The 21,486-nt window shown below is 39.0% G+C and overlaps 1 protein-coding gene across 7 annotated transcripts in view; it reads right to left on the bottom strand.

Moving 5' to 3' along the window:
• Positions 1 to 21,486, bottom strand: part of MCTP2 (multiple C2 and transmembrane domain containing 2) — a 310,773-nt gene that overhangs the window by 19,314 nt on the left and 269,973 nt on the right. For all 7 annotated transcript variants that reach the window (XM_049852810.1, XM_049852809.1, XM_049852815.1 and 4 more), the window contains one exon: positions 4,458 to 4,567. In XM_049852810.1, coding sequence (XP_049708767.1) covers positions 4,458 to 4,567 — 110 coding nt within the window. The remainder of the gene's footprint in view (positions 1 to 4,457; positions 4,568 to 21,486) is intronic.

The raw sequence follows: 21,486 nt of genomic DNA, 5'->3' as shown, positions 1-21,486 counted from the left end.
TCTAACCACCTAAGAGCACTACCCTCTACTAATAGAACCTATAACGCAGATCACCTTCTGTCCCATCCTGCTTGCTGTCTGCCATTGTTAGCTGCCGCTGAGTCAGCCTCACTTCTGGTGACCCCATAGGCAAATGACCGAAACGCCGCCAGGTCCTGCGCCATCCCCGCGATCGGCTGTGACTGGATCATTGTGATCCATAGGATTTTCACAGGCTAATTTTCAGACGCAGATCACCAGGTCTTTCTTCCTAGTCCATCTTAGTCTGGAAGCTTCAACGAAACCTGCTCAGCATCATAGCAACATGCACGTCTCCACTGACAGACTGTTGATGACTGTGCATGAGGGGCACTGGCTAGGAATTGAACCTGCGTCTCCAGCATGGAAGGTGAGAATCCTACCACTGAGCCACCAATGTCTATGCCTAGTATCATATAAATGCTACAGTGCTAAGTAAATGTTTTAAGCTGACACATACATACATTTGAAAAGTGTGAAATATTAGAGAAGGTAAAGTAGGAAAGAGGCAATGCAGTTCGATCTATATCACCATGATACCATTGGAATCCTCCCAGCCAGTATCAGGAAAGCCTTGTACTCTGAAGGTTTTATGTAAGTCTATCTGCTTGCTAGTTGCCCAAAGTAGAGTACAATTTTTCTGGGTTCTTCGGCACTGAATTACAATGGAATTCTAGCAGAGTTACACATGACGTCCCACTTGAATGCACAGCAGGAACTTGAAGGTCACTGCAATAATGAATGGCCAAAGAATTAATAGGAGTTGGGCCTCATGAGCCTTCCTGTGTTGCAGCTGGGCAGAACAGTAGTCTGTTCATGGGCTGAAAACACGTCTCAGCCATGGCCACCACAGCTGTGCTGGGCACAGCCGCCCCTCAAACGCACTTGCAGCATTGGGGGCCTGTTTCAATCACTGTCCTCTCCTCTCATCAGACACATTTCCTTTACCATTATCAACTGCACAACAGCTGCATTTTCCTATTACAGACGGTCCAGCACGGAGACAGTTGTACCAAATAACATGTCCTTCCTTCCTCCGTCTCACCCCACCTCCTCACATCCTCTCTCCTCCTTGCTGCCAGTATGCTGCTTCATGCATTTTTTTTTCAATGACTTTTTTCTTCTACTCCAGGCCCTGCATGATATACCTCAATTCCAAGCATATCAGCCCCCATCCCTTATGACACACACACACACACACACACACACACACACAAAATGCCATTGAGTCAGTTCAGCCTTATAGCGACCCCATATGTGCCAGAAGAGAGCTCTGCTCCAGAGAGTTTTCATCCAAGGCATTTCTGGGTGGACTTGAACTTCTAATCTTTTGGTTAGCAGCCAAGTGTGTCAACCATTTGCACTACCCAGTGACTCCTACGGTACAAACTTATTAAATTCTCTACATCTCCTTCTGTCTACCACACAGTTGTGGACTTTGAGTGTTTGTGTCAGGGGCCCCCACCTTCTGAGGCCCCTGTTCAACAACTCTTAGCCCAGTTTTCTCTTCTTATTCTTGGAGATGCTGATAAGTTATTGCTTCTTCATACTGTCCTCTATTTATCTGCCTCTCTCCTACATCCCTTCCTGGGCTGCTCAGACCTCCCCCAGCATCCTGTCTTCTTGTTGTTAGGTGCCATGTAGTCAATTTTCAACTCACGGCAACCCTATATGACAGAGTAGAACTGCCCTCATAGGGTTTTCTCAGTTGTAATATTTACAGGAGCAGATCACCAAATCTTTCTTCCATGGAGCCAACGGGTGGGTTTGAAATGCCAACCTTTTGGTTCGCAGCTGTGCGATTAACCTATTGTGCCACCTGGGCCCCTTTACCTAGCACTAATGCCCCTGAATTCTAATTGTCCATTACCTGCTTCTCTCCCTCACTGGAAAATAGATTCCTACAGGATAATGACATTGTAGCATAGTAGTGAAGAGGATGGGTTCAAATCAACAACTTGCTAGTCCTGTGACCTTGAACTATATATACATTTAACCACTCTGTGCTTCAGTTTTCTCAACTGTAAAATGCAGGTACAAACAATCCTTACACCATACAGTTGTTGGAATGAGTAACGGGGTTATTAGCGTATAGGGCTTAGAAAGGTGCCTGGCTAGCAACATGATAATTAGTTGTTGCTACCATCGTGGTCATTACTGTAATAGTTCTTCCTGGATCAGGTCAGCACCTGACATTCAATAATTGATAACTGAATGAGTGAATGAATGAAGAATGGTGGCCCCCTCACCATCACCGCACTGTTCTCTACTCTCTATTAAACATTTTGGAATCATTTGTCAATTTATTTGAAACTAAAGGAATAAGGCAGATAGGCATCAATATATATGAGTGAAAATTCTACTGCTCATTAATCTTCTCTCAAGACACTGATAACGAGAATGGTAACGGGTAAATTCAATAAAAACTGACCAAACTAGCTTAAAGGTGCACTTTTAACTAGTTTTTTTTTTTTTCAAAAACAAAACAAACATGTTCATTATGCTGATATTGAATGGTCATTCAAGGGCAATTTTATTTTAATATGCAACAGGGAATGACAATCAGTATTGATAACGAAAGTTCTATATTAGCTATTTATATTTCCTGATTTATGGATTGTTCCCGTAATTTGATGGACAAAACTTTCATTTGGCTTTTAGCACTAATTTTCATCTCTTCTTTACCCACACAGTTTTTAAGCATCTAGCTTCTTTTCCTTTTTTTACTTGTACTTTAGATGAAGGTTTACGGAGCAAATTAGTTTCTCCTTAAAGAATTAACATTACATGTTGTTTTGTGACATTGGTTGCCAACCCTACAATATGTCAACACTCTCCTCTTCTTGACCTTGGGTTCCCCATTATCGACTTCCCTGTCCCCTCCTGCCTTCCTGTCCTTGCCCCTGGGCTGGTGTATCCATTTAGTCTTTGTTTTGTTTTATGGGCCTGTCTAATCTTTGGCCGAAGGGTGAACCTAAGTAGTGACTTCAGTACTGAGTTAAAAGGGTGTCCAGGCACCATACTTTTGAGGTTTCTCCAGGCTTTGTCAGACCATTAAGTCCAGTCTTTTTTTTGTAAGTTAGAATTTTGTTCAACATTTTCCTCCAGCTCTGTCCAGGACCCCCTATTGTGATCCCTGTCAGATTCTGGGCAACATCTAATTGTGGTAGTTATGGTCTATCAGTCCTTTGGACTAAACTTTCCCCTGTGTCTTTGGTTTTCTTCATTCTCCCTTGACCAGTGGAGTATCTTAGATGGTCTCTCACAAGCTTTTAAGACTCCAGACACTGCTCACCAAAGCAAGATGTAGAACATTTTCTTTATAAACTATGTCATGCCGATTGAGCTAGATATCCCCCAAAACCATGATCCTCAGCACCCAGCCCAGTAATTCGGTCTCTCAGGGAGTTTGGACATGTCTACGAAGCTTCCATGACCTTGCCTTAAGAGTATTTTATATCAAGAGCTAGAATGATACACACAGACATGATCAATAAGATAAGAAAAAGCATTAACTAACCCATAGGAAGAACAACATGCTGATATGATCCTGGATTTAAAGAGGGAAAAGTATGTTTTTATAACTCAAAGGGGAAAAACAAAACACCTCCCTATTCAGTGGCATCAAACGAAGACCAGGTTATGTAGAGTTTACAATGTGCAAAATAATAAAAAAAAAAAGAAAAAAGAAAACACATGAGATAGTTCATCTCTGATACCCAAAGGTAGGGTCAGCAAACTATGGGTTGGATTTGGGTCAAATGCAGCCCACCACCTGTTCTGCCAATAGTTTTGTTGGAACACAGTCATACCCATTGATTTATATGTCTTCTATAGCTGCTTTGAGATTCCAGTGACAGAGCTATGTAGTTGGGACAGAGATCATATGGCTCCCAGGCTTAAAATATCTGTTCTCTGTCCCTTTACAGGAAAAGTTTGTCCATTCCTGCCCTAAGGCATCCATATACATGATGAAGTAACTTCACGTCTATGCACCAAGGATGGTATTACTAATGTATTGAGAAAATACATTAATGAATTGAGAAAAACACCCACTCAAGGCATTTACCATGCTCCATGGGTCAGATGGCAAAGAGTCATTTAGAGCATATTTACTTCCCTTTCCATTTCTAAGTAGGGTAACCATGATTTATCACCCAAATGAGGATATTTTTGAGAGTGAAAGAGGGCACTATTTATAATCATGCTAGAACGACTGGTGTAAATTGGGCCATCTGGTCACCGTAGTTCTGAGGCACTGCCCAACTGTGAAGTTGACAAGCCCAAAGAACCAGCCTTCCAAAGTCAAAAAGGACTTGCACGGCACCACTGTGGCTTATGCTTTATCTCATCCCACCCTCCCGCCCCCACTGCCTCAGGAGCTGTCCTTGTGGATGACAGCTCTAGTTGAAATACCACAACGGAAATCTAGAACTTACTTTTTAATTCTTTCTCCAAAAGAAGCGATTTCCTCAAAGATGTTTTGAACAGTTGAAACAAGATCCTGTACCATATAGATTCTTTCAATTAGCCCCCTTTTCTCGGATTCCTAGGAAACATAAAGGCAAGATATAACTGAGTTACTTCATTTCTATTGTCCTGTTGTAATTATTAGACCATGCCGTAGTAATGTGGTTTTTATTATCAGAGTGACTCTGAGAGATAAATTGCATTTTTCACTATTTGAATATTTACTGACTCCAAAACAAAAACACCAAAATCTCTGCTCACTCATTCCGATGTTCCCATTGGTAGTGTTCAAAACCTCAGTTGTTCCTTTGATATCAGGAGGTGATGGAGGGAAGCCCCATGGAACTCGGGGCTTCATTCCTGAGTTGGCTGCTGCTTCCCTCAGAGAACTCCACAATCCTTTCTATTTGACCGGCCCCAATTTCCTCTTTGCCTTTACAAGGTTTCTGCAAGCTTACTCAACCCGCCCTCATCACAGTCATTCAGAAATGTTTGTGGTGGGCAACGATGTGACATATTGGACATCCAGAAAATAGATTTCCTTTTTTTAAAAAATTGTGGTAAAGTATATGTAACAAAAGATTTACCATTTCCACTGATTTTATGTGGAAAATTCAGTGACATAAATGACATCCACAATTACCACTATCCATTTCTAAATGTTTTCATCACCCTTAACAGAATCTCAGTGTCCCTTAAGCAATAACTTTCCCTTAGCCCCTCCCACACACCACTAGTAACCACTAATAAACTTGTGTCTCCATGCATTTGCCTACTCTAGATATTTCATATAAGCGGGATCATATAATATTTGTCTTTTTGTGACTGATTTATTTCCTCAGGGAGGTCCAATGGCACAGTGGCTAAGAGCTTGGCTGCTAACCAAAAGGTCGGCAGTTTGAATCCACCAGCCACCCACTGCTTGGAAACCCCATGGAGCAGTTCTACTCTGTCTTATAGGGTCACTATGAGTCAGAATTGACTTGATGGCAATTTTTGTTTGTTTTAATTTCACTCAGCAAAATGTTTTCAAGTATCACAACCTCATTTCTCCTTATGGCTGAATAATATTTCATCCTATAGATATATCACTTCTTTTAATCTATTCATCTGTTCATAAACATAGATAATATATTTCTTAGTACTGCCACTTCTTAGTCAACCTCTAAGCCAAAAACCCATTGCCGTTCACAGCGACCCAATAGGACAGAGTAGAACTGCCCCATACAGTTTCTAAGGAGCGCCTGGTAATTCTAACTGCTGATCTTTTAGTTAGCAGTTGTAGCTTTTAACCACTACACCACCAGGGTTTCCTGTCAAACTCTACCACAGTCTTAATCACTGCAGGTCTGACCAGCTCTTCAGTCATCCTTTGGCAACCACCCCTTCACTTACAAATAAAAAACAGACAAACATGCAAAGCTAAAAAATCTCAAAAGAAAAACAAAACCCTTGATTAGTATATACTGAGGGTTGGTTTCCTCTATTTTTCATAATTATCTACAGGGTTGGTTTCCTCTATTTTTCATAATTATCTAGGTCACAGCCAATCAATAACAATGACCCAAACAATAAGTCGTTCAGATGCAGATTTCCACTCGTGTGTTGCACGACCATATTAAATCTCCCAGGAGGGTGGGATATTCTGACCCATTTGCTACGTCCACAAACATTAGATCACTTTTGGCCTGTTCAGAACATTACTATAAAAACATACTCTGATAATATGGATTGTAGTGCATCATAGGAAACACTGCTTTGGTAGGTACATCATGATTATTATCAAGACCACCAAAGAGAATGTGTTTGAATAAAATGAATAATGGCTAATCCAAATCAAACTAAATTGGAAACCAAAACAGAAATGACTGGCATTCCTTTTATCCCAGTATTGCTGCCATGAGATGCCCACATATGCCCAGAAACAGAGCAGACAGCTGGAGGCATGCTTCAAAGTAACCGGTTAGTATACTGGTTAGTATACTGCTGGGGGCTGCATCCGATCCAGGTTATTCTCAGTGAGGATACTCAACAATTGATTGGTCTTTCCTTCACGGAATTGGAAGCAAATATAAACACCCTTCCTTCAGCCTACAATTTTGTGAAATGGAATTCAGCTTTCCATACTGAACTTTAAACGTGTTTTACTATGTGAGGTAAAGACTGAATTTAGAAATTATTCAACTGTTAGAGAAAATAAGATTCCCCAAAGAGTGGTGTTTTACCCTAATTCTTACATCCTGATGTCATGTTCCAGCTCCTCTACAGACTGTTCTGACTGCGATGTAGCCAGTGTTCCCTCAGCCTCGCGTATCTAAGTCATTGTAGCCACTACACCTAATATATGACATCTGGAACCTCAAACAACAATTTTTTTTTTTTTTAACCTACAACTTTATGTGGATACGTGGATAAGAATTGTACTACATTGCTGAGCAAACACATCTAATGGGAGAGGACATTCCTATAATACCTTTCTGTGAAACAAAATAAAAAACATATTTCATTTTCATCTTGTATCCTCTCTCCATTAAACCAGACTGATGGTTGGCGTGAAGGAGAACCACCATCCTGTAGTGGTTTCAGGTAAAAGCACCAATATGTTAGAAACTTGTTGCTGATGAGTTGATTCCAACACATAGCAGTCCTACAGAACAATGTAGAACTACCCCATAAGGTTTCCAAGGAGCAGCTGGTGGATTCGAACTACCGGCCTTTTGGTTAGCAGCCGAGTTCTTAATCACTGAGCCACCAGGGTTCCAATATGGCAGAAGTGCCCTGAATTACAAACTTCCCTTTTGTGTCTGCCCTTGTTACCTTATGCAGCTACTTGGTTGAAAGAGACCAAAGAGAAGGGCAGAGGCTAGGTGCACCATTTCTACCCCTCACCAATGAAGGGTGCTGGGATGGCTTGAGAAACATCTTGCCATGTGCTCTGTACTTCTCTAGCCTACCAACCATTCTGTCCATAAGGAGAAGTCGGGTTTACTGTTTCCTCTTTCACAACATCAAACTTGCCTGTCATTTTTACTTCTTCACCCTATTTTTAAATCCCTTATTTCCTTTGCCCTCTTGTTGACTCTAATTCTTCAGGCAGTTTGTGTTAAAAATTAGATATGCTGCCAGCTCGACCTAATTCATCCTCTGTTATCCACTGGTGTCTGCTAATGGGACACAATGGTGAAAACCCATCTGTGTGCCACATAAGTATTCATGTTCATAAGGAGGCATTTGAAAGCATGGGGTAATTTGACCCAAAGGGCAAAAAGTGGCTTCCTTTTTTTAGCTACATATGAAAAAATAGATTGGGTCAAAACAATTTCTTGGAAAATGACTCCAATTTCTATGTAGCTCAATTTCATTAAAACTTCCTATTTCAGCTGACAGATTTTTTTCTACCAGGCAACACCCAACTACTTATGGTCTGGTTGTAAAGAAAGCATGAGTTAGTATACTAACTTAATAAAAGATCCTCACAAAGTCCTTTAGATTTGTAACGAATTCGATGTCTTAGTTTAAGCATTTCAATATTCAAAAACTAGGCTACCGAGTCCCATTATATCTAGAGTGAAAGGATAATTTATCATCCAAACTAGTACACTTTAAGAGTGAAAGTATTTACAATCATATCATTTAAAAAACACTTCTTTATCAACTGACAGATTGTTTTCTAGACTGGTAGACCCATAAAATTATTTTTATTTTCACAAATAGTTGCAAGTAAAAACAAAATATATCTATGCATTAAAAATAAGTTTGCTCATGCTGATTACGTGACTATTTTAAGTGATATATGCACAATAATTATTCACGGTGCATCATCGTATGTTTTAATTGGTTTCATAGTTGTATCTGACTATAATCTCACATCATACTTTTCCAAAGAACGTAGTTTTTAAAAGTCATCTTTTCATTTCTAATATTTTCATAAAATTATTTTTAATCTTTAGATTTGTACTTAATGGTTATTAAATTGACATTTTCAAATGACTCTTCACTATAGACCATAATTTTAATTTAATTTAATATACAGACACTGAGGTATGTTGAAAACTTACAATGAACTTGTGATATATGGAGAATATTCTCAAATTTATTTTTTAATGTTGAAGTCTGTACACATACCAGCCCAAATATTTCCCAAGACACTGTATTTCTTCATATGAACTTTTTCTGGCAAATACTTTCTCAAGACGAAATTTCAGATAAGCTGTCTCTATCATTATTTTGTAGGTTTAGTCAATTTGTTTGTTGTTGTTGCTTGTCTTCGAGTTGGCTCCAACTCACCGTGACCTTATGTATAATAGAACAAAATGTTGCCCGGTCCTGTGCCATCTTCATGATTGTTGGTATGTTTGAGTTTGTTGTTGCAGCTATGTGTAAATCCATCTCATTGAGGGTTTCTTTCATTTTCATTGATCCTCTACCTTACCAACCATGACGTCCTTTTTCTAGCAATTGATCTTTCCTGATAATATGTCCCAAGTAAATGAGTTGAAGGCTTACCATTATCACTTTTAAGGAACATTTTGGTTGTATTTCTTCAGTGACTAATTTGTTCATTTTTCTGGCAGTCCATGGTATACTCAATATTCTTCGCCAGCACCACGGTTCAAATACGCCAATTTTTCTGTCTTCCTTTTTCATTACCCAACTTTCGAATGCATATGAGGTAAATGAAAAGATCATGTCTTGGATCAGAAGCACATTAGTCATCAAAGTGACTTTAATGAGGTCTTCTACAGCAGATTGGCCCAGTTCAATACATTGTTTGATTTACTGACTGCTGCTTCCATGGAAGTTTAGTGTGTATCCAAGTAGAATTAAATCATTGACAACTTTAATTCCTTTTCCATTTATACTAATGTTGTTTATCAGCCCAGTTCCGATGATTTTCAGTTTCTTCTCATTGAGGTTTAATCCATATTGAAGTCTGTAGCCTTTGACCTTCATCAGTAAGAGTTTCAAATCACCTTTATTTTCTGCAAGCAAGGTTGTGGCATCTGCATATAGCAGGCTGTTAATAAAATTTTGATGCTGAAAAATCACTATTTATAGGATATATATTTATTCTATTAAAATATAGGCTCTCTATCAAAGATTTTTCTCACAAATAGAGATAATCAGAATCATAACTTAGAGTTAAAAAACTGAATCATGTACATGTTTGACCTCATAGTTTACTTTTTCAGCATATTCCTTAATTTTGTAGAGAGAAAAATTCAATGTCTTCTTTTTGGCAGCTTTTTAAAAAATTCATTTCAAATCACTAGAATTGGCAATGATATCAGATGGATCCTGGCTGAAAGCAGAGAATACCAGAAAGATGTTTACCTGCATTTTACTGACTATGCAAATGCCTTCAACTGTGTGGATAATAACAAATTATGGATAACACTGTGAAGAATGGGAATTCCACAACACTTAATTGTGCTCATGAGGAACCTGTACATAAGTCAAGAGGCAGGCATTCAAACAGAACAAGGGGATAGATACTGCATGGTTTCAAGTCAGAAAAGGTGTGTGTCAAGGTTGTATCCTTTCACCACACCTATTCAATCCGTATGCTGAACAAATAATACAAGAAGCTGGACTTTATGGAGAAGAACGGGGCATCAAGATTGGAGGAAGATTCGTTAACAACCTGTGTTATGCAGATGACACAACCTTGCTTGCTGAAAGTGAAGAGGACTTGAAGCACTTACTGATGAAGATCAAAGACCACAGCCTTCAGTACGGATTACATCTCAACATAAAGAAAACAATTATCCTCATAACTGGACCAATACGTAACATCATGACAAATGGATAAAAGATTGAAGTTGTCAAGGATTTCATTTTACTTGGATCCACAATCAACACTCATGGAAGCAGCAGTCAAGAAATCAAAAGACACATTGCATTGGACAAATCCATGGCAAAAGACCTCTTAAAGTGTTCAGAAGCAAAGACGTCACTTTGAAGACTAAGATGCCCCTGGCCCAAGGCATGGTATTTTCAACAGCCTCACATTCATGCGAAAGCTGGAAGATGAATAAAAAAAAGACCAAAGAAGAATTGACCCTTTTGAGTTGTGGTGTTGGTGAGAACATTGAAAATACCCTGAACTTCTAAAAGAAGGGAAAAATCTGTCTTGGAAGAAGAGCAGCCAGAATGCTCCTTAGGAGCAAGGATGACGAGGCTACATCTCACATACTTTGGACATGTTATCAGAAGGGATCAGTCCCTAGAGAAGGACATCATGCCTGGTAAAGTAGAGGGTCAGCGAAAAAGAGGAAGACCCTCAATGAGATGGACTGACACAGTGGCTACAACAATGGGCTTAAGCATACAAAGATTGTGAGGATGGTGTAGGACCAGGTAGTGTTTCTTCTGTTGTACATAGGGTTGCTATGAGTTGGAACCAATGCGATGGCATCTAACAACAACAGCAGCAAGATGCACTAATAACCGTACTTGGCACTCGAGTCATTGAAGAATTCGATTAAAAATTTCTAACTGATTGTGGCTAAAATGCAAAAAGAATTTACAGGATTTTTTTTTTTTTTCCTTCACAAAAGGGTTCAATAGCATTGTGGACATCTAGGTTGACTGAGAGTTTTTCAAAGGTGCAAACATTTCTAAAATCACAATGATGACAGGCAGCCAAAAAAAAAAAAAAAAGTGCATACTACCATGGTGGTGTATATTTTTATATTTAACATGACTTTGCTACAAAAATGTTACTGTTATCTCAACTCTAAACATATATTTATAAATATGGGCAGTGCAACTTCTAATTCAACTGGTGAAGCATCATTACTTATTTGGATGCAGTTTTGGAATAACGTGAGCACTATGGCCAATTCCAAGTACATTTCTGCCTCATAGATGCCTTCATTTTCCAAGAATGTTTTTATATTATCATTAAAAATTAAATAATCCTCTATGGTTGCTAACCAAAAGGTCGGCAGTTCAAATCCACCAGGTGCTCCTTGGAAAACCTATGTGGCAGCTCTACTCTGTCCTTTAGGGTGCTATGAGTTGGAATCGACTGGACAGCAATGGGTTTGGTTTTTGGTAATCCTAAAAGTTTAAACTGAATATACAATAGCATTCCCAATGTTTCCTCCTTTGCAAAGTTAATTTCTGAAAGCTTTATGTTGATTCTGTGTATTAGATTAAAAAAATCAAATCGATTCCAGGATTAACTTAAAATTTGATATTCTACATGAATCATTTGACAACATACAGATAAGGCTGATATCATTCTTCCCAAGATTCTTCCTCTGCTACTGAAGTCAACGTATTAACAGCTACTTTGTGATTTTTCATGCATGTACAATGAAAACACAGAGTGGAAAACAAGATAAATTAATGTGGAAGAATAGTCATTTGATCTAAATGAAAAGTCATGCTTCAAAGAGAGAGATGTAAACACACTTTTTCAGTGGTGTGCGTCAAATCATGTTTTCTGGCCCAGTCTTCTTAAAATAACCACTAACTGTTGAAGTAGCTAGTAAGGCTTCCTCAGCAGATTTGCACCCTAGGTTTCCATGTCTCAGTGAGATCTCCCCCACCCCTGGGGTGGATGGGAATGTGAACAAACATGTACAAGTTACATGTCAATCAACAATTATCTTGAGAAATGAACTGTGAGATTATTCACTAAACATCTACTTTCTGTATATTTTTATTATTTATATATTCCTGCCAGAAAAGTCTGTTACAAAATAAAAAATCATTATAAAAAAAAATTTTTTTAAAGCATTATCAAACACCAAAATAAACAGGTGAAGATTTACTCAATACAATGAGTGACGTAAACCATTCTAACAAACATTTTTGCATATGTCTCCACCCCATCCTTGGAATCTCTGCAGGAGGCAACTGCTATCCAGATATGAGAGGGAAGCTATGCACCTGAGGGCAGGTATCTTAATGATTAGTGGTAAATGTAGTTTCTGTTTTCTGAATGGTTTTTATAACCCTGGAGAATGTCCTTGCGTGTTCTGGAAGACATGGTAGCCTCTACACTATAAGAAGACGCTATTTACATTTATATTTCATAGTTTAGAGGGTATCATTAATATCTTCCATAACCCTTCTGTTCTGCTATGCCCAGCTTACAGTGGTGGACTGCAAACTGCTTTAACTAACCGTGTGTTCTCAGCACCAACAACTTTGGTGGGCACATCATCAGTGCTAATGTAGTACTTGCTCCATGGAGGAAGGAGTGGATGCAGAGAAAGAGTAGGGTATCAAGTTTAATATAACAGCGCAACCAAAGGATTATTTATATCAGCTAGGGAAAGAAGCAAGTGCTTAGAGTTTGAGAGAAGATTCCAGGTCTCAATAAATCTGTATAATGGCTGAAAAGCCCAGCGTAAGCTCCAAGGCTTTTGTGAAGCCTTTTCTTAAGGAAGACATCCCACACTGACTACTGGCTTTGTTTCCTTGGTTTGCATTAAATGTCTATCCATTTAATCATTCTAACAGCAATTGTTCTTTTCACTGTATGCACCATGCATTTTACCTCTTAAAATAATATACTACTGCTTTCATGGGCCTTTTGTTTTTAATAATACCCACCATATATTAAAGCACGTAATATACCAATGGATATATTACATATCCTTCTAAAAATCAAAACAGACTCAGTGTTACCTGCGTTTATAGGAAACTGGTGTCCAAACAGGTTAAGTGATTTGTCTATGTTCACATAAAAAATGGCAAAAATATTAGCAGACTCCAACGAACAAGCTGGTGCCCTTTTCCATTCCAAGAAGCCCTGTAAGTTTCTAGTCTACATTTCATATTTGTTCTTTCTGCCACTCGCTTTTTGGTCTTTATGGGTCTTTCTACTTACCCACATAATATACAATTTTGAGATACCCTGTTCAGTCATATAATTCTACCTACTGTTCCTTTCCTGGAGCCCTGGTGGTGCAGTGGTTAAGGGCTTGGCTGCGAACCAAAAGGTCGGCAGTTTGAATCCACCAGCCGCTCCTTTGACACTCTGAGGCAGTTCTACTCTGTCCTGTAGGGTTGCTATGAGTTGGAATTGGCTTGACGGCAATGGGTTTGGCTTTTGGTTTGGTTCCTTTTCAGTATTATTTTACCCAATTTTTATTAGGGCTTTTGAAAATATTTGATGAAAGACATTTCTTTCTATTTTTATTTAAGAGCTGGGGTGAACAGGAATTGTTTGCATAAATAGATCAAAAGTTAAAAACAACAGGAATAACAAATCTCTTTTAAGATGCATCAAAATCCATACGCCTATGGAGAATCACAGAGAACTCCATACAACACTGGTCTTGCCATCTACTAGCTCTGTGATGATGGCAAGTTACTTCACCTCTCTGAGTTCCAATGTCTTATATGGAAAATGGAGACCATAAGCTCTACCCTAGCTGGAGTGTTGAAAATTAAATATTACAGCTTGTATAAAGCAAGGCACTCTCTAGCTGCTTCAGGAATATAAGTTCCCTTGTCTTCCATAAAGCAGAGAGACAACAAAATGAATAACCTTTTGTCTAACTGACAGAATACTGGGGTTCATTTAAGTTTCAAAAGAAATGATCTTCCAGAACAAGTCCGCTCATGTTGCCCTGAGTTGTGGAAAGATCAGCTGGCTGTTCTGTCTGCATCACGCTGGCTTTATTTACACATTTCAGATTGAACCAGGAAATGTGGTAATAACACAGTTTAGCAAACACAACTTTATATCTGCTGTTCCTACCAAGCTGGCTAGGAAGAGTAACATTGATTCATTCACAAAGAGGATTCTTATCACATGTGCTCACATTGTTACTTAACATGAGAGGCTTCCAATTGACAGAAGGAAACATGTAGTCCAAAGAGTGATGGCCATAGGCATAATGGAATCAATGAACAAGATAATTGTGGGAAGATACACATGTTTACAGTCCTATAGTTGGAAAAGAATGGGTATCACTTCTCATTAAAAACTGAAACAAATGCAGAGCCGTACATGTAATTCACATGATTCAGGGTCTACATTACGAGCAGGCATGCATCATCATACAAAAGAAAAAATGAAAGTGGGGGAGTTTTTCGGATCCAGAATTCAAAGTGCATGAGAATCCTGTTTCATGACAGGCTTTGGAGAAAGAGTGGCCCTCACGGGGAGAAAGATAACCACAAGCTCCAAGTTCGTAACGTAAAAATATATATTAACATGTAAGGATGCATGAAAGATCACAGTTTTTTCATTATTCATTTGTTTACGAAATGTCAGCAGAATTGAGTCTTTTGGTTAAGTTTTGTAAGCAGCTGGATTAAGAACAGACAACATCCCTGTTTTTGCCATATGATAATTCTTTCTTCAAAACTACACAGTACAACCAAAAACCAACCAGGAGGTCAGTGTCTCCTTCTTCGTACTGCCTTCCTCACCTGTCTGGTGACTGGGGCATTGCAGGTGCAACAAGCTAACTAGCCTCGACCCTCTGGGAGAGAATTAACACCATCAAAATGAATTTACAACCTCGAGAATTCCTTAAATAATCAGTAGGTTACTTTAGATCTTTCCTGTATGATCTGATTAAAGAAAACAAACTAAAAAGACCTCATTTCTCTATAAATTACCTAAGCAAAATAAGAGAGATTGTCCTGAAAGTTGAGCACATCAGAAAAAATCCTTTTGCCATGCTTAAATATTAGGTAGTGTTTGTCACAGAATGTACAGTCCCCAAAGGGAATCAGTACAAAATGTCTCACTCAAGCTCCTTTCAGGGATTTCAGCCCTCTCGACCAAAGAGACAAGAAAACTAACTGTAGACTTTCAACAAGAATGTCTGGTTTCTCTTTCATCTCACTGAATATCACGAGTCTGCAAGTCGAAAACTTGAAGAATTATAAACATCAGAAATCTGAGTGACATTTAGCACACACATACACACACAAACCTCTCAGCATCTGTCATAACAAAGAAAAATAAGTCATATTTTTGATATAGGAGATTCAAAATTATTCCTCGGGAATCCTGGCTTTGAGCACGGGGAACTGTCTTTAGGACTTCTTCCTGTAAGATGTGTTGCAGGCGCACACATGCATGTACACACACACACGCACACACAAAGTCAATTCTATGGAGCATGCTATTAAAATGGGGAAAAATCCTGTACATTTTTAGGAGAGTACTTCCCTCGCCAGGAGTACTGTTGCTTTGGGAAGTGAACATAAAGGAGAGGGTTTGGATTTTGAATCAATACTATCTCTCAGTGGATTTACACTGTTCTAGCTTCCTGTCGGTTATATAAGGTGCTGACATGCTGCAACGGCAATGGTATTTACCAACACAGTTTTTGGTTTACACGAGGTATCAAATCTGATATCAAACAGGAGGCCTGAAAAATAAAAGGAATCGACAACAATACAAGGGAGCTTCTGCTAAAACACAATTGAAACGTTGGAGCTCCTCTTAATGCCTGGGAAGACTGATTAATGAACAGAATGTCTTGCCACCACAAGGTAGGCAGGGCTAAGGGTTTTCGATAACACTTGTACATAAATAAACAATGAACCCCCATTGTTGCTGATTTAGCTGTATATATTCTTTATATTTCTCCGGTGTGGGGTTGGGTTGGTAGGGGGTGGGGGTTTATCAAGGGATGCAACAGGTGACTCCCATTACCTTAAGACTTAATCCAAGCTTCTGCTACTTTTAGCAAAGCTGAGTTCACTCAAACATTTCCTCCTCACATACCCAACACAGTGTCCATGTCTTGATTAAAGTACCAATTCCACTGCACCATAAGCGTCTCACTATTTTACTATGAGGCCTTGTTTAAGTTTGTATTCTTGTACCCATAGACTCTCCAATACAAAGTAAACACTCCATAAATGTTGCCAGTAATAAACCCACCCAAACCCAATGCCAGTAATAATGTGGGAAAATACACAAAGTAATGACATGTGCCCTTCATGGTTAATAATAAATAGCATCTAAGCCAAAAGGACTAGGACTGGGTTTCAGTGTTGGTACCATCCTGGCTGAGATATTTCACTATGTTATTTAATTTTGCTTAACCCTGGTTTGCTCATTTGCAGATGGGGAAAAGAATATCAAATTTAATGATTTGTTGAAAGTACTGAATGAACTAATATAAAAGCAGACTTCAAATTGTAAACACTCTACAAATATTAATACTGTATCATTATAAATCTAATTCTTTCAGTAGTTCTTTCTCAAATGGTCTTATTTTAAAATATCAGCCTGTTAAAACCAGTAGAGTCGATTCCGATTCATGGCAACCTTGTTTCGATTATTTTTTTATCTAAATGGTGACTTTTCCCTTGAAGAAAACAAAAATGGTGTTCCCATCTGTCTACCCGCTATCTTATGTATTTAAATAATCAATGGATACATGGGACTCAGAGTGGACCACATTGAAATAGAGGGATTTCATTAGGAGAGACAAGAAATAGAGGGATTTCATTAGGAGAGACAAGATAACACCTACTAGCCTCAAAAAACAAAACAAAACAAAAAAACGGCTTGTGGAACACTGGGATAATATGTCCAGAGTACAAAGTGTGTATCAGTGTGGCATAATGATTTTAAGCAATGGGAACTCAAATACCTAGATGCAGTATTCTATTAGTACACATTAGCTAATGGAAGAATAGATGATTAATCTAATTTATAGCCTGGTATTTTTTTATGGAGTTGCTGGGTGCTGCAAACGATTACCGCATTGGGCTGCTAACTGAAAGGCTGGAGGTCCAAGTTCACTCAGAGTCACCTCGGAAAAAAAGGCCTGGCAATCCACTTCTGAAAAATTACCCACTGAAAATCCTATGGAGCACAGTTCTACTCTGACACATTCGGGGTTGCCATGAGTCTGAATCATTTTTTTTTTTTTTAATAGTCTGGTGTTATGGATTGAGTTCTGTCCCCAAAATGTGTGTCAACTTGGCTAGGCCATGATTTTCAGTATTGTGTGCCTGTCTACCGTTTTGCCATATGATGTGATTTTCCTATGTGTTATTAATCCTACCTCTATAATGTTAATGAGGCAGGATGAGAGGCAGTTATATGAACGAGGCAGGATTCAATCTACATGGTTAGGCTGTATCTTGAGTCAATCTCTTTTGAGATATAAAAGAGAGAAGTGGGCAGAGAGATGGGGATCTCCTATCACAAAAAATGAAGAACCAGGAGGGGTGCACATCCCAGGGTCCCTGCACTGAGAAGCTTCTAGACCAGGGAAAGATTGATGACAAGGACCTTCCTCCAGGGCAGACAAGAGAGAAAAAGCTGACATCCTGAATTCTGACTTCAAGCCTCCTCAAACCCCAAAAACCCAGTGCCATCGATTCGATTCCGACTCATAGCGAACCTATAGGACAGAGTAGAACTGCCCCATAGAGTTTCCAAGGAGCGCCTGGCGGATTCGAACTGCTGACCCTCTGGTTAGCATCCGTAGCACTTAACCACTACACCAACAGGTTTTCCTCAAGCCTCCTAGACTGTGAGGAAATAAATTTCTCTTTGTTAAAGCTATCCACCTGTGGTATTTCTGTTATAGCAGCACTAGATAACTAAAATACCTGGTATATCATATTTTACAATATCTGGAAGTAGCATAACAAGTATAATCTTACAGTAGAAATTGCAAAGATCTAAGAGTACTAGTGGAATCCCTGGTGGCGTAGTGGTTAAGTGCTATGGCTGCTAACCAAGAGGTCGGCAGTTCAAATCTGCCAGGCGCTCCTTGGAAACTCTATGGGGCAGTTCTACTCTGTCCTATAAGGTCGTTATGAGTCGGAATCGACTCTACGGCAGTGGGTTAAGAGTACTAGTAATACTGGTGAACCTGATCAGAAGTAGTATGTTCTGAAGAATGCTCCAAGTGGCCAGATCAACATTTCTGAGTTATTTCTCAAAACTAAAACATTTTTAAAAAAAGAGGTCTGATTTTTTTAATAGAAAATTTGAGGAATTTGTGTATCCATGAAAGGAAATGGGGAAGGCAACCCCTTCTCTTTCAAAACATGCATAAACTGATAATTAAGAATTGGCTGGAATCCACTTTACTTTTAAAGTCTTGAAAGTAAGATGGTATGCTAGACATGTTAGCAATCAAATCAATTCATCACTAAAATTCATATTAAATCAAATTAAGGGTAGTTAAATTGGATTTACCATTTACTTTTATTCCCTTGAAAATTATCCATAAATAGGCTCTCTACAATATGTGTTGTACACAGGTTATATATGCCCTGAAAACCGTGTGTGTACACAATTGTTAATCTTTCAAACATATTCTTTGGCTTTTTACTTTTTTAAAAAATACCACACTTCGCATCTTTTAAAGTAGCACTGCTTACACAGTGGTTCAGAAAAATCATGAATCAAACCGATTTGCTGTATTGTGCACATTCTTAGAGGAGCCCTAGTGGTGCAGTGATTAAGCACTCAGCTGCTAACTGAAAGGTCAGCAGTTCGAACCCACCAGCTGCTCCACTGGAGAACGATGTGGCGGTCTGCTTCCGTAAAGATTACAGCTTTGGAAACCCTATGGGACAGATCTGTCCTCTGTCCTACAAGGTCGCTATGGGTCGGAATCGCCTGAAAGGCAGTGGGTTATGGAAATTCTTAAGAAGGCACAATAAAATCATAAGTCAAACTACTCTCACTATTGGATTGTAAGAAGACTTCTTCCCAGGACAACAATCTTCCCTGGTTGAGATACTATAGGTCATCTTCTTTCTCTGGAACAAGAAAACATAGGGAATGAAACATACATACCTACCACTTCCTCTAAAGGACTACACAGATTAATTTGCACCAAGAACTCTTTCTAAACAGATATGCCGCCTGTTTTTACCTCTAAGAAGACTCTGTCTGGGTAATGATGAGTGGACTCATCAGTTTGGAGGAAGAAAATAATTTTAAACACTGAAATTGATGACTTAAAATGTACTTAAATTTTAATGAGGACATCCTAATTTGTGAACGTAGGATATATACATGTTATTATTCATTTGCATTCTTTCATTATAAAACGTCCCTCAACCAATCAAACAAAAATGTATTAAATGTGTTTCTTGTTTTCTTAAGGGAAAATACCTATATTTTTCATCCATAATTGATTTGAAATGGTGATTTTTTTTTCCCCCAAGAGCGGTCAAACAATTAAAAAACCTAAACGATGACCTTAAAAGAATAGGTTATTCAAGCCCTATTTCTGATAGCTGAGTTTAAAAAAAAGACCTAAAGCAAAACAAACAAACAGAAAACAATCCCACAACCCAGGCCTTAGTGTGCAGTTTCTTTCTGACAGCAATAAGCAGCTTTTTTTTTTTTTTTTTAATAAGATGCCCTTATTATTCCTTCTTCTTGATGTTAATAGTAAACGCCGAAATATTCTATGTAAGTGATCGTTGGGCTGGAAAAAGAAAGAAACTCGAATGCAAGTATTTATACCTTCAGCAATGAAAACAAGATATTATTGTCGCGCCTGACCTTTCCTAAGTATGGGGGTACAGCATTTTACACAATAGTTTCTTGGTTCACGCTTCAATTACTGACCTTTACTGTGTAGAAAATTAATGCAATTTTCATTGTAATCCATCCATACAAATAAGGTCCTCACGGAAGGATTCCACATATGGAATCTAATACAAATAGGAAATGTCAACTGATTGCTGTTGGCTGAACTTAGCCATTATCTGTTTGTTCTGGGGTCTCTAGCAAAGTATACTTGTAACAAGCAATTTCTTACATGGGCCATCAGGCATAAGAAAGGAGTTTTCTCTCTTCAAAGTTTAGTTTGTAGGTTTAGTTTCCTCAAAGCCTCCCCCTCAAAAAAAAAAAAAATAAACTAGTTACCTGAAAGCTCTTTGCTGTAACTAAAAGCCCACAAAAGAAAAGAAGGCAAAATTGTGAAGCCTAGCTTGGTTTCTAATACAGGTCGCTAGCACGTACTCTTAACAATGAGGAGAAGCAAGAGGCTACAGTGATGTCATTTTACAACAATCCCTGTTCCCGACAATAAAAGGATGACAGACCCCAGGCTGCATCCTGGACTGTGCATCGGAGACAGGCAGAATATGGGAATGCATTCGTCTCCTGAGGAAGTTGTGCCAAGGGGCCCAGCATGCTTTCATCTTCCACGGCTGACCATGACGGTATTTGGTGGGAAGAGGAGCTGGCAATTAAGGAGTGTCATTTTCAAGATGGATAGCTTAGGTAGAAACGAGTTTCTCTCCTCTTCTGGTTTTGAGCTAAACGGCTGTGTGTTTATAATTTGTAAACAGTTCATCTCTCATCGGCTGTGTTACGATTCCCAGAAGCCTGGTCTGTCATGTCTAACATGCACCAGAAGCCAGAAGGGCTCAGTGGGCAAGACCTTTGATACAGGACACTATGGATGGGAGTTTCCCAGTGATTGTGTGTCCAGGGCTATGACAAGCCCAACAATTGTGGAGGCCGCTATACAGGCAAAAGAAATTATGTATTGTAATATATAGATGGATGTGTACTCAAACAGTTTTAAAGTTGCTATTATTTTACTCGACCACAAAATCCTGCTTTCTTTCAAATGTCTTAGAGAAGCGAGAGTGGAAAGATACAAACAACGGCTGAAAAGTGTGCCTGTCGGTTTGTCGTACTGTGGTGGCTTGAGTGCTGCTGTGACGCTATGCCAATGGTATTTCAAATACCAGCAGGGCCACCCATGGTGGACACGTTTCAGTGGAGTCTCCAGGCTAAGCCTGACTAGGAAGACAGGCCTGGTTATCAAAATTGAGGCAATGAAAACATTATGGATCACAGTGGAAAATTGTCAAGCTCTCTCTTTAGACATGACACCAAAAGGGATCAATCGCTGGGTGAGGAAATCATGTTTGGTGAAGTGTAGAGGTCCAGTGGGGGCGAGGGAGACCCTCAGAGAGATGCATTGGTGCAACTGCCACGAGGATGGTCTCAAACATGTTGGCGATCATGAGGAAGATGAAGGATCAGGCAACACCTTGTTCTGTTTA

The sequence above is a fragment of the Elephas maximus genome, chromosome 13 (genome assembly GCF_024166365.1).
Source record: "Elephas maximus indicus isolate mEleMax1 chromosome 13, mEleMax1 primary haplotype, whole genome shotgun sequence".
Lineage (NCBI taxonomy): Eukaryota > Metazoa > Chordata > Mammalia > Proboscidea > Elephantidae > Elephas > Elephas maximus.
Note: the sequence above shows the minus strand (reverse complement) of the source record. Positions and strands in the feature narration are given on the sequence as shown.